This window comes from Balearica regulorum, chromosome 3, assembly GCF_011004875.1.
Source record: "Balearica regulorum gibbericeps isolate bBalReg1 chromosome 3, bBalReg1.pri, whole genome shotgun sequence".
Classification (NCBI taxonomy): domain Eukaryota; kingdom Metazoa; phylum Chordata; class Aves; order Gruiformes; family Gruidae; genus Balearica; species Balearica regulorum.
In genome coordinates, this window is record NC_046186.1 from 51,896,380 (window position 1) to 51,914,307 (window position 17,928).

At 36.0% G+C, this 17,928-nt stretch overlaps 1 protein-coding gene and 1 long non-coding RNA gene across 2 annotated transcripts in view; both read left to right on the plus strand.

Moving 5' to 3' along the window:
* The window catches only part of LOC142600977 (uncharacterized), a 523,379-nt gene that overhangs the window by 219,029 nt on the left and 286,422 nt on the right, over nt 1-17,928 (plus strand). The window lies entirely within an intron of this gene.
* SLC16A10 (solute carrier family 16 member 10) overlaps nt 1-17,928 on the plus strand; it is a 74,536-nt gene that overhangs the window by 39,579 nt on the left and 17,029 nt on the right. Inside the window, exons 2-3 of the mRNA XM_075747902.1 lie at nt 5,602-5,746; nt 8,015-8,453. Coding sequence (XP_075604017.1) covers nt 5,602-5,746; nt 8,015-8,453 — 584 coding nt within the window. The remainder of the gene's footprint in view (nt 1-5,601; nt 5,747-8,014; nt 8,454-17,928) is intronic.

Below are 17,928 nucleotides of genomic sequence, written 5' to 3' on the forward strand. Positions count from 1 at the left end.
TGTATGTAAATGGCCATAATAGAAGTGGAAGTCCTTGACACAGCCCATAGTTGAGTTAGTTTGCTGTAAGATGTTGCAAATGTTTAAGTATTCCAGGAGAGGATGGCAGTTCATGGAGGAGAAATTGCTATAATATTGATAAATACACTGGAAAAAAAAGTATTGTCCAAAATTTTTTTATTAGGAAAAAACAAACCAGACAAAAACTAGCTTAGGAATTCCCTCAGCTGTTAATGATTTCAGGCTGGGAGAGTACATACAGGCTTCCTTATTCTTGCATAAATCATAACTAATAACTTAATGGAAGCACGAAGATTTTAATATTGTAAATATTGTCCTTTTTTCTCCAAGTATTTTTATAAAGTACAAGGAGAACCCTCCTGAATACTATTGAAGTTGAGCTTTCAGAAGTTAAGTGCCATTATTTAAGCAGTTATATTAATTCTGCGTTATGGTTTTATTGTAATAGGCTGCTTCTGCACAAACCTTTTCAGTATGAGACAATGAAATGTTTTTAAACACCTGCCATTCATAGAGCTTGTCCTTAATGGTTTATTTTACACAATCATTTTAAAATAATTTGTTTCTTAGAAATCTTTGTAGAGTACTTCCCACAAAACAGGAATTTCTCACACTTTCAGTATGAGAAGTATTATTTCCATCTTGTAAGTCAAGAGATTGACTCTGAAGCAGTTTGTCTCTGATTCTGTACTTTCTGCTCATTATGAGTTAATGCAAGAATTTCTCATCCAGCATCATTATAACTTGTACTTAAAACTATTAGCAGTGTAGCATGGCCTGAACTACTGTACTGGTCACACAGTGAGATGGTGGGAGAACTTATTTTTAGGAAGGATGTCTGACAGTAAGCAGAAGGTAAAGAGATGGTTGGCTAGTCTACTGCGCAAGTGCTTAAAAACAGTGTAGCTATAGGTCTTTGCACATGAGACTGTTACATCAAATGTAAAAGCTTGCTCTCTTTCCACAGTCTGTGCTTCTGTCTTAGTATGTGTAGTGCCAAACAGATTATTCTGCAAGGTATCCAGTGAGCTGTAATTGTACTGCTGTCTTGGTTTGCTGTGTGAGCTACACAAACACATCTGATTTTTTTTACTGTGGGGGAAAAAAATTTTTTTACTTAATTTTTGAATCCTCAATTTAAATATTATTCTTTTCACTTACTTCATATCACTTGTCTACCAGACAGTAAGTAGCTTTTTCTTCCCCATCGAAACCAGAAGATTCTCAGGGGAAGATATTAAAAAAAAAAAAAAAAATTCTTGACATTCATTAAAGAATGAAGGGTGTTATTACTGTGTTAAGCCAACCACTTGAAAGATACTTGTGAGGATAAAACTGATAAGATTCTTATTGTAAAGCGTAGAAAAACTTTGATTGTGAAGAGGAATGCTATGGATGAGTAACCTTAATTTAAATTTATGCATGATAAAGCATTCCAATGCAATATGGTGTTAATGCTTTCTTTTCTGTTGTCTTGTAAGTCCTGGTGCTTGAGTCTAAAGAATGAACTAAAATATTTAACAGCTTGGTTCATAGTTTGGTAGATAAGTATGTATTATGTAATCCAGCTGTGACTATGGGAATGATTTTGTAAATGCTCAGATATTGTCTTTATTGCTGAAGACAAAAGACACTTCAAAATATGGCTGACTCATAATAAAATGGCAGCATATTTGTGGAATAGGTGGGGTACAGTTTTGTAGTTGAACCGAGAAATAAAGAAATATGAGGACATACTTAGGTTATAGGTGAAGTACATACAGTTCTAGCAAATGGGTAAGAGAAGAACATGTAGCTGTGACTTCTCATTTTGGAATAATTTTAGTTATAATAAAGGGGTTTTTTGATCTGTTACATGTTTCAGTGACATAGAAACAGACTTTTCAGTATAGATGCTACCAACAGGCTCTCTGGTCTGCTACTTTTATCTTAAGGATAACTTCTGTTACTTGGGAACTGGTTATTCTGCAGCTACATGTTTGAGGAGCTAATCCTTAACTTCCAGTGCCTGAAGGAAGGCTCAAGTCCTTAAAGTAAGGATAGCTTTTCTTCTGTGGCAATCAAAATGTTTTGTGTATGAATATGAATACAGTTATATGTAGCAATTAGGTGCTGTATTAGTATCTGAATTAGCAGCTCTGGTATATAGCCAGCTTGTGGCCAGGAAAGCAGCCAATAGCCTGGAGGAAAAATGTTTTAATTAATATGTAATAACTGCTCTAGAGAGCTCTCATCCTGGCAAGCTGCATTTGTAACTTTTCATTTTACTTATTTGGGACAGTTGTTGTAATTTCTATTAAAAAATGTGGAAGACAATTCATTGTACCCTTTTCATGTGGAGTAAAAAAGTGCCAGAATGCTTGAAAGTGTACTTGAGCAAAGTGAAAAATTACTTGGATCTACTGAATATATTTTATATCCATCAGCTTCTTCATAGGATCGACAACATACTGCAGTAAGAATTATTTGCCTTAAGGAAATTATGATTTAAATGTACTCTGTTCTGTTTATATCTTTTTGGTGCTAGACTTCACAGGATGAACACAGTAAATTTGCTTGAATAATGCATACATGTGAGGTTCATTTCATCAAGTAATAAAGCTGTTCATATGAGATATGCCAACAACATCTCTAAATTATATTTCTGTAGGACCCAAGAGCCTCATATTAACTTACAGTTGTAAATTAAAGGGCTCCAGTTTCCATTAGGTAGCTAAGTAGAAGAGCATGAGCTCCCACTTCTGCAACTTAATTGCACTATTATTTCTGAAATGCTTCAGATAAGGCCATTGTCCTTCCTCTTAACTGTCTGTTGCATTTAAAATCAGAGGGAACCTTTCCTCTCTCTTAGGCTCTGCCTTTTGTTGTTGGTCAAGAAGAGAGAATCAAGTGATAAGAAAGACATATTTCTTTCATTAGTACCTGGAAGCATCAAGAGACAAAGTCAGCATGTTGCTCATTGAATGTCATTTGAGCTGAATGTTTTCACTTCAGGCTTTTATATGCCAATTATTTTTAGCTCTATAAGCTATTAAAAAGTACTGTAAACTCTTTGATTACACTAAGGAGAATTGTGGCCTGTGCTAACTGGAAATCAGGACTGCTGGACTTTATGGCTCTGAAGTGGTTTAATCTGATTTCATGTAAGCTACTTAAAATCTGTTTCAATTGCCCAGTTTCTTTACCTGTTTGTCCCCATGAATGGGGTGCATGTACCTGCCTATGTGAGATTGGATTCCCATAACACAGCTGCCTTTATCTTCTCATACCTTGGCAGGTAGGCTGGCAGGAGGTTCAACTGTTCCTTGGTCCCTTCATACCACTGTGAATCTGATGACAGCAAGTCTTGTAATGCCCACTTCTGAAGCTTTAGCTGCCTTTTCTCTTGACCTTGCAAGATACACTAGCCAGGTGGCATAGGTACTCTGTGATTCTTAGTGCTGCTCTGCAAGTCATGTAGAGGTACTGGGGACTGTTGTTGTTGGTGGAGCTATCACTTATTTCAGAGGGGGTGACAAGAAGTCATGGATGTTCTACCTCCTAGTGTTTGCAGTTTCCTTAAGATAGCAGAACCTCAGGGCCTATATAACTCTGGGAAAGATAAGTAAAAAGATGTCTTGTAGAAGTTGGACTTAACAAGCTTTGTAACTGGCTGGTCTCCAGCCTGTGTGAGAGCCTTTACTCCCTCCAATTTCTGCTTACAAACTGCAGTTGGTACAACGTTACCTTGCGATATCAGGAGCCATCTGGGCTGTAACATGGGACGGATCTCCAAGTCATCTCTTGCCACGTTTAAGGTGCATTTGAGCCTTCCTTGACTGCAAAGGAAGAGAAAGGACAGACCTTGCATAAACTTAGTCTTTGCCTTTCAGTCATTGTTATGGGGGCCTTGTTCTTTCTAGTTCTTTCTGCTCTCCCTTTGTACACCTCAAGTTTCTGCTGCAGAGGTGCAAGTCTGGTAGGGCTGTCTTGTCTGGGTTAGTTATACCTAGGAAATGCAGCCAATACCCATAAAAGTACCTTACTCTTCTTCAAATTGTGCCTTGAAACTTGATTATATTTATCACATGCTCAAAAAACCCAGTAACAGCCCCCACCTCCCTGCCCCAACACTTAGGTCATGGTTCATTGAGATTGTTGTTTGCTGTAAAATAAAGGTTTTATTTCTTGTACTCTCATTTCTGTTTTTTCTCTAGCCATCTGTTCCCTTTTGTCTTTCATTTACATTGTAAACTCTTTGAAGAAACAATTTTTTGTTTGCTTGTTTGTTTTGCTCTGTCTTTAGTGCCTTGCACAATGGTGTCTTTATCAATGTGTAGGACTCATTGGAGCTTTAACAATGCTACTTCTAAGTCTTGGTATTGATAGACATACTTGCAAATACTCTTCACTAGGTCTTATATTTTTTCAGATAATTTTCATTGCCCTTATCACTGAATCACAATTATTTAATCTAACTATGTCTTTAGGAAAGATATTCTAAGCAAAATTCCAGTTACACAGTTTAAACCCATTCAAGATTGAAGGAATTCTTTCATCTTCCATACAACTCAAAAGTTAAAATATTTTTTCCAATGCATCTTGCATCAGCAGTTTTTTCTACTACCTGTTTAGACCAATATTCTTTTGCTCCCAAATAGATGGGGGCATTTACCCATTTGTAACTATTGTGTTACAGAGCTTGATTTACCTTTGCACTGGGAGAACTGTTGAGTGTAATATCAGTATCACATATTTGGAAGAATGATGAGATGATAGCAGGTAAATGATGAACACTTCCATGAAGTAAAGCAGAAAGCTGACTTCTAATTTTAAATGAATCAAATTATCTTCTACCGAAGTTATTTGAAGATTTTTGGTACACTTGGAATAAACCTCACACCTTTGGCTGAAACTTCAGTATACTCATCTGAACTGAATCTAGTGATCTTAGTCATTTATAAACAAAGTACAGTTTTAACAATGTCTGCAAAGCTGCAGGAGTATTAGATGTAGTGACACTTTCCCATCATATATGGAAATGGTTTTAGTAGCTCACGTTCTTTTAGTTTTAAAGTAAAATCATATTCCTAATGTATGTATTACAATATAAAAGACGATTAATGTTACTCATTAATGTTCAGTATGATCTAGATCTATGTAATTAACACTTAATTGTTTTCAGCAAACCTAGCTGTTTAGAGTCATTAAAGTCTAAAATTAAATCAAGTGAAATGTGCTAATTGATGTCAGAATGGATATGGAGCCTCAAAGGCATCTTTAATGGCCCTGTCATCAGTTTGAATACTAGGTTACTCACTAGAGGAATACTTGTGTTTAAAAAAACAAAACAACTTCTATATCTATCTGCATTCCTTGAGCTGATAAAGTCTAAATTAGTTGATTATGTAAATGAGCCAGGCTTTTACTTTTTATTATGTTAGGTAAACATATTCCAAAAATGTATTTAAATATTTTTAAAACAATTACCCAATTGTTTCACTTTTAATCTATGGTATTATATTGCTGAGCTAAAATAAATACTAGATGAAAGCTGAAATCACTTGGTCCTCTAAAACGCTGTCTTTTTCTATTCTGCAGCATGGGTGAATTCTCTTTCTATGGGAATGGTCTTCTTCTGTTCTCCAATAGTCAGCATATTCACAGACCTGTTTGGTTGTCGAAAAGTAGCTGTTGTTGGCGCTGCAGTGGGATTTGTTGGACTCCTTTCAAGTTCTTTTGTAAGGTAAAAATTCTTTTCTTTACATTCAAAGTATTTTATAGATTTTACATGGTCCCATCAAGAGAATATGATAGGAGTAAGCAGTGTTACTTTGTTAGAGTAGAAGCCTTGTTTTATTTGTTTTCATTTGTCTTTCAAGCTATGACTTGTAGAAACTCCAAGTGATACTTTCAGCTTCAAAAGTAATTTAAAAAATATATTATAACCTTATAACAGCACTCTCTATTTAACAGAAACCGCTATCTATAAATGCATCAACAGCAAGACTAATGCTATAAGATCAGCAGCATTGTCCTGGATAAGCTTCTTGTTTGTTTTCTTGATGCATACTGTGTTTTAGCAGGTACATAATCATTGTTTGTCTTCTCTTCTTCTCCCCCATTTGCTTTTAAAACACTGTTTAAATGTTGATAAATATGCAGTAGGACTTCCAGGAAGGTGTTACTGTTTCAGACAAAATTGATGTGTTCTTCTATTCTTACTGGTCCAATTGCAAACCACCGAGATAGTGAAAACCTCGGTATAGTGACATATACTTGGTTTATTTGCTTTAAGAAAATGTTGGTTCTTTTTTGTGTTACTGAGAACCTGAACAGTAGTTGATTTTCTATTTTTTCCTTCAGGTTACACTTTTTTGTATGTATCTAACTTTATTTTATTTTTATGTATCTTTATTTGTATGTATCTAACATTTGCAAAATAAATCCTAAGAAGTTCAAGAATGGCTGATTTGTTGGACATACACAGTAGAAGATGAGGAAACAGGAAATTTACTCATTCTAGTTATCAGCAGAAATTGGTTAGTGAAGATAGGGTAAAGAATAGCAGGAAAATAAGCTACAGTTACCTCCTGTTCTCTGTTTGCTTTTTTCCACCCTTAGCAGAATAAGTACAAGAACAATCAAAAGCAAAATTCAGAAGTTTCCTACATAAATGATAATGTATCTATACAGACTTGTGAAAATGTTTTCTGTGCTTGTGTTCTGAACCAGATAGCCATGAGCTGGCTGTGATCTGCATGGATGAATATCCATGTTGTCTGGCACTGTTTCTAAGATAATATGTCTAGTTTGGGCATATGTCCCCTAATGTGAACACATATCCACAAATTTACAAGAACAGAAGACAAATAATTCTGTCTTAGGTACCGAGTTTATGTAGGTAGTGCTTATGTTTATTCTTAGAATAACTTATGGGAAAAAGAAAGCTTTGTTTTCTTGTTCCTTGTTCAAGCTTCTGATTTTTATTTTATTTTTTGGTTAATCCAAGCGCAAATATTTCGCTGAACTCATTTTTCCTAAAGCAAACAAAATACTCCACTTCCTGATAAGTTTTAAGAGGCCTGTTACCACACCTGAGGTAAAAACTAAAAGAATGCACCTTGGAGAAGTATTTCTTCTTCCTCGCTTCACGATAGTGATGAATACTAAAACAGTCTTGTTATAAACTAAACGTCTTAAAAAAGGAAAGATGTTTTCTTCCTTTGAACAAAATGCTGTCATCTTTGCCCAATATTCAGTGGAAAAAGGGCACAAAAAAAGCATGCAAAAGGAAGTTTTTATAAAGGCTTTAAAAATATTTTCACTTATTTGAATTTTGTTTTAGAATTTGAGGAGCACTTTGAGAGGCAGGTAAATTGTTAGATTACTACCATGTTAATGTGCATTCTTAGTGTTTCATTTTACTGTAAGTAACATAATGATTTATGCCTATGATGTTATCAGTTAATTAAGGGAGTATAGTTCAGATACAGAAGTCAATGTTCTAAAAGGAAAATATCGTGTAGTAGATAAATGTAAATATGATTTACTGCTTCTATAAGTGTAATAAACTACGCAAATACTTGATTTTTCTGTGTTAATGAGTATTCAGTATTGTTTGAACTGCTAGCAAAGTGAAGAAATCTGTAAATCAAAAATATATTTTCTTTGGAAAAGAAAAAGAAACAACCCAGCAATGGTTGAACTGACATTTGGCTGATACACCCTGATAATGATTTTAAAGCTTTCTTCTAGTCAGACTATTTGATGTTATACTTCAATATAATTTTGCTTTTTTTTTACCTGTTCAGCGAATTCTATGAAATCTTTAGTGGAAAAAGAGCAATTGCTGAATTAAGTTGACACAGTATATTTCAACTATAAGTACATACAAGCTCTTAACTTCTGTAAATGCCAATTCATTGAAAAACTGTCTTGCATATGGTAGGTGAATGTGAGCATAGTGTTGTACAAAACACTAATGATTTTTTTCTGTTCTCTTTTGATATAGCACCATTGAACCTCTGTATTTCACCTACGGAATCTTATTTGCCTGTGGCTGCTCATTTGCGTACCAGCCATCCTTGGTCATTCTCGGGCACTATTTCAAGAAACGCCTTGGACTGGTGAATGGCATTGTCACTGCAGGCAGCAGCTTGTTCACTGTGTCACTGCCCTTCCTCTTGCGAGTTTTGATCGATTCCGTTGGCTTATACAACACCTTGCGGGTCCTCTGCATCCTTATGTTTGTTCTGTTCCTGGCTGGCTTTACGTACAAACCCCTTGTTTCCAATGCCAAAGACAAAGAGGGAGGAAAGAAGGGAAAGTTCAAATTTCCTCCTGAAAAAAAGATTTGCAACTTCTCTGTTTTCAAAGTTCTCAGTTACCGTATCTGGGCTTTTGGGATCCCAGCTGCACTTTTTGGATACTTCGTGCCTTATGTTCACTTGGTAAGTGCATGTTTTTTCCTACATATGATGTATTTAAAACTACACCTTTTTCCCTTTGTGTTAAGGAATAAGAAAATGATTGGTGATAAGAAGCAATATTTAAAGTGCAAGTTGTGGGTGGGAGAAACATTAAATTAATTTTGATGTTGTCTGTGATTAAGAGATTCCAGGGCTCTAATCAGAACTATTAGTTGAGCCAGTTTAAAATTTTAGTTCCTCATTCTCAATCTAAGCTTTAAAATACTTTAACTATGAAAAGAAACATTGGAAAAATATTCTGTACTATTCCAAAGAGAATTCTTTATTTTGGTACTTGGCTGCGTACATTGCCAATACTACTTGTGAATTTCAGAGGAATAATGGAAGGAGTAAATAATAGAAAACAGGTAAAGCTTCTAATTGTTCTTCCTTTAAATTGAGGTATGTTTGTTAAAATGTGCATTTTTAGAGTATATTTTATTGACTGTTTTCCAGATTTATTAAAAGCAAAATACTTTGATTTTTCTGACTCTCAAACACTAGCTTTGTATTTTACCACTATAGCAATAATACAACTAATCCTGTTATCCAGTGCTTCTGGCTACCAGTTCAGCTGACTTTTATTGCTATCTACAGTAACGCAGAGCTTTAGCTTCTGATGATGGGGAAGCTGTCAATTAGCCATTTCTATACATGTACTAAAGTTAATTTGTTTCCCTAGCAGAATTTTTTTAGTACACTGTTAGTCTTAAAACTTTGATGCAACTGGGAGATGCATTACATGAAATGATTCTGGCTGGCACCCATTGCATTACTTAAATGGTGACTTATTTTTGAACTGCTTCCTGGTGGTACTGTCCAAACTGAACTGGTGCAAACCAAAAAGGCTTAAAAGGGAAAAGGAAAAAAGCCCACAACCTGCAATGGGATGCTCTATTAACATCCTTATATTCATACTCTTTATCAAATACTCCTGGACTAGTAGAACTAGTACCCACTATGAAAACAGAAGGATTGTGTTAATATTTATTATTCATCCATGATAGAACAGTAAGATTCATGATAATAAATGTCTTGAATTCTGTCAAAAATCTTAACTCCTTAAAAGCCCATGGGTTTGTATGCAATATATGCAGCAAGAGGTGTCACTGCTTTCTGGTAATACATTGGTTAGATTACTGACTCTGCATCAGATATTTATTTTAAAAATTACCTTAGGGTGGGGCTGGTTTGAGCAGCTGTAAACTGACTTCTATTCATGGCTAGTTCTTGTTTTTAATCATGTAGATCTTACTCTATAACACATAGAATTAGACTGTTTCAAAGGACTATACAATTGGATGACTAGGCTATTGGTAACATCTTATGCTATGTCCCCATAAGTTTTGTAGAGATGTTTTGAAATAAAACAGTGTTCAGAGGAGTAGAAGTGTTGTAGAGAAAGCTATTGGATAGATTGTAACTGATTAACACTTGCAAAGAACTGAAGAACATGGCTATATATGCAGTCATAGAGGCATAGAACCTCTGAAATATATTTAAGAAAAAAGCTTGTAATTTATCTTTTTAATACTATATAGATTTTTATTTTTAGAGTGTGCGTTCACTCCTGTTGAGTGCTTTCCCCCCCCGTATCAGATTGGCACAAATTCTGATTGCGAAATACAGCTCTAGTACTTGAAAACAACTCGATCAAGGCTATTTCTAACATAATGTTTGATAACAATATAAAACTATTCCAAACTACAGTTAGAATCTAACATCTAAAAAACTACCTCAATTATAGTAAGAGACTTAAATTCCAGCACTTCTTTTTTTGCTCAGAGGTTCAGAGGAACCATGAAGCTTAACTATAACATAAAATTTTCAATGGTAGTCAAGTTTGCTTTGTACGCCACTTTTGAGAGGGGAAGCTTCATCAGCTCTTAGGAGCTCTTCACTGATAAGTTTTATTATCAAAACCTCCTGAAACCCACAAGTTCTTGTTTTAATTTACTTGTCTCTAAATACTCAATTTTACTGTATAATTCTCTGGTCCTCTTGTAAATCAGAGAAAATCTTCTTAAACAAAACATAGTAAGCTTCCACTACTTTTAAATAAAACTATTCTAAACAAGATGCTTAGTTTTCATTCTTGGCTTTGCTGATAGCATTATTAAATGGAAAATAGCTTGACTTTTTTCTTTAATATTTTAAAACATCTTATTATGATTCAAATTTCTATCCAAAATTTATTTTAAGTACCTTTCAATATACACAAAGAATCCATGGAGGTTTGGGGTACTACTTGTGTTATGTACCCAGAACTCTTGACCATACTCAGAAATATTTAAAGCCTAAATCAAACTTTCATCAGTGAGTATGATAGGGATGGTAAGAACCACTATGAACTGGTATAAAATTTCATGTGCTTATTTAGACTGATAAGAAACTCCGTAGGTACCATCAATGTCAGATTTCTGTTTGCTTATGTATATGATCCATTAAGTACTATGTTAATGCTCACTAAGCTTTCAGAAAGCTCGACATACAAATAGTTTAATAAAATAATTCCTAGCTTTACTGATGTTGAAATGGAAAACTAAAACTTGAATTTAATAAATAGCAGTATTGTCACTTCCAGAACATATCTGATTTTTCTAACCTTCAGTCTTAGATAAGTGATCAGGATGAAAGGAGTTTAATATCTGCAGGTCATATATTCAAGATTGTTTTTTATAATTATTTTGTACATGATTACCAAGGATGGATGTATCCTCAGTACGAGAAATTTTTGTGACACGAAGCAGGAGTTTGAATCGCTGGGTTGGAGAAGGCACTTGTAGGTCAACAAACTTGCTGCTTGGGCTTAAAGAATGAAGTGTTCTCGCAGCTAAACCCATCATTTTTGTAATTATTTCTACGCAAACCTAAACTTATTCAAGAATTTGGGTCTACTTTTAGAACTAAGCAAATATTTATCCTTTTAACTCAAATTTAATTTCAAAAAGAAAGGAAAATCTCTAGTTGAGAGGTATTTATTTTTATAAAAACATGAGTAAGTGAAGAACCATAGCACTAATTGCTGGTGGGCAGTGATGTGTGCTGGCAGACTATTTAAAACCTTAGAAGGTCTCTGTGGATCTGTATTTGAGACAGTGAATTGAATTGTTTATGAAGGAACAGCATGGAGTCTGCCCTTCAACACTGACACTTCAACTCCAGTAGATAGCTCTGGACTTTTTTATCCTAGTTTTGTCTGCTTTTGATAAAACCCACATTTTTATGTACTTCCATTCCATAAACGTACGTAATTCCAGATAAGTCAAAGGCTATAAGGAAAAAAATTTGCTGGTACATCTACCAAACCAGGGATTCCTTTCCTCAGGTTTGAAAATGAAAGTTACTATTGTTCCATTACTTACTGCATTTTTAAAAATTGTAGCAGTATTGGTAAAGGGATATGATACTGGGAGAAGTGACAGCTTTAGTTACACTAAAACTCTTGAAACTTTCCCACTGTTAGGGATGGCTGACAACAGCTGGACTGCTTGAATGGGAATGCTGGTTTCAAGTCCCCTAAGAAAAAACCACTTCTTCACGGAGCCTCATGCCCACAACTCTTCCCTTAGCCCTCAGACCTGGTTCCTGTACTTATCAAGTCCTGTTTTTCCCACCTGGAAGGGCAGTTTCTGCCAGAGTGTTGGGTACTCTTGACCATGTGATGAGAGACAAGTGCCGCAGGCCCTGCTGGCTGTCACCACTCCGGTCCATGGTAGCTGGAGGTTGCAGACTTGGTGAGCTCCAGTCACTGCACACCAGCTGCTGTCTGCTGGCTTGGCACAGCAGAGGAGCCCCTAAGGTCCCGGGCAGGGTCTCCAGAGTGCATCTGAGGCCAGCCCTGATTTCTGTGTCTCTCTTGTGTTTTCTGAAGCATATTGGAAAGGAGGGATGCATATTGTGAAACTTGTAATAAGAAAGAAATAAAAGCTTATTTTGGGTTTTGGAATAACAGAATTAGTCAGGTCTTAGCAATTTTAACTAGCTGTGTTGTATTTGCTACATAAAGTAAAAGCAGATAAAACCAGAGAAAATAACCTGCTGATGAACTAGACTCTAAAATTAACAAATAAACAAATTAATTATATGGCATGCTAGATAGGATTCATATCAAGGAGCTGGCAGGAATTACCAGTCCCTGACTCGTAGATATCAGCTGCACACAAAATAGGCATGATAATTCTTTTGGCTCTTGCAGGGGAGAACCAAAAAGAGAGAACTCTTCTTATTCCAGTTTAATTGATGTCAAATTCCCTTAGTAGGTGTTCCATTCCATGTGACTTTGAAGAATTGGGTTGGGGGAAATGCTATAAATAGGTTTTGACTTTTAGCATTAATTCAGATTGAATTCATAGGATTACTAAATCAAACAGTTGTTATTCCTCTCAATTTTAAATCTAGTCTAAACTGCAGGGGTTAATAGTTTTTTCTTCGGATGTCTTTAAAATAGGCAAATAGCCAAATAAAAAACTACGTCTGTTCAGGTATAAATTGGGAGTCCAAACCAGAAATCTCAGATTAATGCAAAACACTTTCAGAGTTGTTTTTAATAAGGATTATCTCACAAGGGAATGATTAAGTATATTTGAATATTAAGTATATTTGAAAGAAAGTATACCTAGTCTCTGTGCTGCCTCTTGTCCTGTGCTTGTTCTGCTAATAAACAGAGCTGTTTTTCAGGAATTGGAGTCTAATGGTAAGCATTTAGTGCTGTTCTCTTACCTTTTTAAAAAGTATTTACTTCATAAGGACCATACATCCTTAATTCTTACAAGTCAAGTCAATTCTGTTAAAACTTGGTATCAAGTCGCATGTTGAGTAATTTAAGATACACTGTTGCTTTTTGTGCTTTATTTAGTGGGGTGAAAAGAAATACTGCTTAAAATGGATGTTGTCACTGCTTTGTCTTTTCTAAGCAGTGACTAAGGTCACTACTGAGGTTCAGTATGAGTTTAGGACTATATTAATTATGACACAGTTACAAAAAAGTGGCCCAGTATTGTGTTGTGTTTTGATATAGCAATATTCAGCCACTGAGGAATACTGGTAGGACTGAGAATATCATCTTAACACTTTCTGTGCAATGTTTGTCCTGCATTAATTTGTCTTGGGATATTTACAGTATCTCCATTAACTCAGTTTCAGACAAAGGCATGGTTTGGTTTAGCAGTTCTATTCTATTCAATGCCTCTTTCTAATGATAGGTCCTGTCTTATTTATAGTGTTTGACGCCTTGCAGGATGAAAAACTGAATTGAATTCAATAGTGCAGATATTTATTACATGTTTTACTTTTAAAAAACGTGGTAGATAATGCAATAAAAATGTGTATTGATAAAGTCGATAAAGTTTACCTTTCTAAGACTAAATCTTTTTTATAAAGAAAATACTCTTAAGGAATGGCCAGATCTATTTGAAAATTAGGCTTATTGTTTAACTATGGTTATAGGCTTGTATATGAAGCGACCCACTAATTGATAATATGGAAGTTACCATAATACTGACTGTACTCTTAAAACTTCAGAATAGCTCAGGAAGAATAGATTTCTATTTTTCTCACCATGCTTTGCTGCCTATTTCTTAATTTACTGTGTAAATCTGACTTTTCCTAGTGATGCTTATCCACATTCATATTCCATGATGGGTATATACTTGGATATGTAGAGATTTTTGGTTAGCATTAGCTATGTGGAATGCATGTGTTCTATGTCTGTGTGCTTCATGTTTAAAATATGGAAAAAATGGTTATTTTTCCCAACAACTTCCTTGGGAGAATCTGTCTTGGGAGACAGATTTTAAATACTGGATTTATTCTCTTCTATAGAGAGATACTGAAGATTCAGAGTCTCACTGCTGCTCTGAATCTGCACGTGCCAGGAATAGGTTCAGCTGGACCTCCAAGGAACAGGGAAGTGAGACTACAGACTTCATGCTTGGGAAAAAAATAGGTAGCTACTGCCTCAGATTCTAGAAACTGCTACTGAGAAACAAAGCATCATCTTGGATTTTGCTCTAAGATTTTCATCAACTGTACTAGAAAAAAAAATGCATCTCACAATGAAAAGTAGAGGCATCCAAGCAGCTGGCCAGCTAAAAGATATTCCAGAAAGAGTCTGTTAGGTACAGACTCTTAGGCTCTGCTGGCATCCTATTTGAAAATAGGAGATTTGCTAGCTCTGCTGGTAAACTATCTTTTCAGATTCCTGGTGAAACTTTGTATGAATGAAGGTTTAGCCTCTAAATAAGGCTGGCTGCCAGCAGTGGACACTGTGTAGCTGTTTTTCACTGGGAAATAAAAATACACCATAGTGTATATGTCCTCTGAGGTCCTCTGCTTTGCTGTTTGAAAACCAGGAATACACTATATTTGGAAGAATTCAGAGGAGATTCTTTGTTCCCCGTGCTGTTATGTTGTATGAAGGTAATCGGTTTAGCAGCCTTCTCTTCTGGGAAGAAGTGTCAGTGATGACAAACATTCTTACTAGGCCAGTAATCCCCTGCTCTGCTCTGTCCACAAACAGCTGTGACAGAGTACCTTGCTGTCTCCTTTGGAGACCACTTGGCCCATTTTGAGCATTAGAGTTGGCATTACCCAGCATACCCAGTCATCTTGGCCTCACTTTCATCTGGATAATCCTCCCAGTTCAGTTGGCTCATATTCATTACCTTCCATGTTCTTTCAGTTCTCCTTCCAATTATATCTTTTACAATAGGAAGTTTCTTGGGAAATAGGAAATTCATTGCTTTCATCTCCAAAAAATAGTTTTGGGGAAACCTGTTCATCTGCAAACTGAAGTAAAATGTAATTGAGAGACTGGTTCTTATGTCTTAACTTTCAGAATTCAACATTTCCATTATATTACCACATGGTGAAATTCCTTAGCTTGTGTTAGGTCAAAACCATTAACGATACCAGGGCCCTTGTTATTTGAATTATTGACAGCTTTGAAGATTTTAACCCAGGTCTTTGAGGTAGTTGACTAATACAGACAGATCTTCTATACAAAAAATAGTGGTGAAATATTTAGAGACCTCATCAAAGAGCTCAACAGGGTTTTTAAACCCTTGGAAGTCAAATGTTTTCCCTTGGCATAATGAAGGTTATGGTGGCCTCTTTGGTTTCCATGTTTGCAAGGGCGTACATCTCTTGCAGTAAGTTCTAGAGCCTGTTCAGGATTGCAAATCAAAACACAGCAGTGAAAATGTGCATTGTGCCACATGCCAGGCTACATCTGTGGTTACATATAGGCTGTTGAAGGTTGGCCTGTTTCACAGGCAGGTATTTTTTATATATATGCTTCTTTATATATATATATATGCTTCTGCTGCCTTGAAATTCTAGAAGAGTTTAGTAAGTGTCTGTGGGGGACCTCCTTTTGACATCCAGGGTAACTAGTTCACTGGGGGGGAAGCTTACTGTTTTTAGTGACAGATAACAGTACCCTCAATGTAAACTGTCTTTCAGCACTCATGAATCTGTTCTCTAGGCAATCTCTGGGCTTAGACAGCTATGGGCAATACTGCAACTGTATTTTCTATTATTGGAGAGAAAGGTCATGGTCCTTCTGCTGTATAGGGAAGCTTTAAAGCAGTGTATTTCAGATATGTCTTGTCGGAACAGATGATGGGCACTTAAAGGCTAAATAATTTAGGCAGTCTGCTTCTCAGATGGAAGCCAAACTGCATTCAAAATCTTTAGTATCTTAAGACACACATTTTGATTCATGGGAGGGGCATGGAGATGGTTGGAATCTTTGTAAAGTACTTGTTAGTCATATAAACTTAATGCATATACACAAACTCATTTTCTAGGCAGTATCACAAAATCAGACACCTCAGATAAATATTAGTCTGTCTTCTGTGTGGCTTAGTCTGTCTCTAGATCCTTCTGTGTTTGTTATGTTGCAGTTGTTGGGTCTAGTGCTGTGCCCACATAATCTGTCCTTGGACGAAAAGATAGTCTACTGGTCTATACTTCATATCTTTTGCTGGAACATCCATTTTGTTCCTGTTCTTTAGCTAAAAAGTCCTTTTTTTTTTTACTTTAGAAACAACATAGGGAACAGGAGGACTTGCTGATATGGATTATAGATGATGCAGATTTTTGCCAGATTTGATGCCCCCGTCCCTTTTCCCCTCTGTAGCCTAAGATCCTTGCCTTCATGTGATTTAACTGTGCTACAACTGTTTTATCACCTTGGTTTGCCTTGAACTAGGATGCTTTGTTCTTCAGCTCTGTTCTTTACTAGCCAGCTATTTTGACTTGTCTCTACCCATTTCTTACTCTGCATCAGTGATGTGTCTTGTTTTTGTTAATAAGAGATCAGATTCTGCTGTGCAAACTCAATGTTTGAACCTTTGCCCCCTAGAACATGTGCCAATAAAACCTGTCTTCCTGTGCAATCAACTTGGAGAAATGAAGAGCCAAGCTCTCATGAGGTCCTTTGTAGCTAGTTTTTGTAGGAATTTAATTGAGATTCGTACTGTGTACTTTGAAAACTGTATTCACTTCCATATACTCAGTTTCTATTCAGGACAAAACAGTCTCTCTATTCTGCCCATTCAGAAAAATAGCCGTTTTCCACTTGTAAACTGCACCCTCCCCAAGCAAAAGCTTTGGGTCACTAAGAACAGCTATATTGGAAAATACAGAGGGTATAGAAACCACCCAAGATTCTCCAAGCAGATCTGAGCTGCCATACTGGGACAAGCTATAGGATAGCTAGGATGAATCTCATTGCAGGAGTTATGTTCTGCTCAGCAAGACCCTAGTCATTATCTGTAATATTGCTTACAAATATTTTTGTAACTCTTCAAGCTCAAACTCCGCTGCTGATGATATGTTACCTAAATCTTGTCAGGTGTGACATCTCTAGATTAGACTCCTCATTTGAGAAACCAGTGTTTCAGTGGTTATCCTTGCAAGGGTGGTCATCTCTGCATAGACAGTGGTAGTTGCTTTGTGTTCTGTAGTGGGATGTGCATCTGCTCAAGGAGCCATAGCAGAAAGGAGTTTTAGACCTTGCACAGTCCTAATCCTGCACCCCTCTCCTCCCTTTAAGTCCTATGCCCCTGGATTCCCTAGTGGAGATGCAGATATAAATGCTGTCCTTTATGTCTGAGTGCAAAGCATGATGAAAAGTATGATGTATACTGTATGTACTCTAATAACCAAAAATCTCTAAATTTAAACATGTAAAACACATACATATCCACAGTAAAGTGCATACACATAGCACATCTTAAAGAAATAAAGTTCTTGTCAGGTAAGTACTGTCTCTGTTTTGTGAACCACTTGTATTATGTTATAAATTTGCTACTTTTAAAATGTTGTGTAAAACAATGTTTAATATCTAATTGATATGTCTGGATTTCTTACACAAAAAATCAGCCTCCATCACTACATTCACTTGCTTTCATGGGCTGCTGTTCAAGAAACCTGTTCATTTCTTCAGATC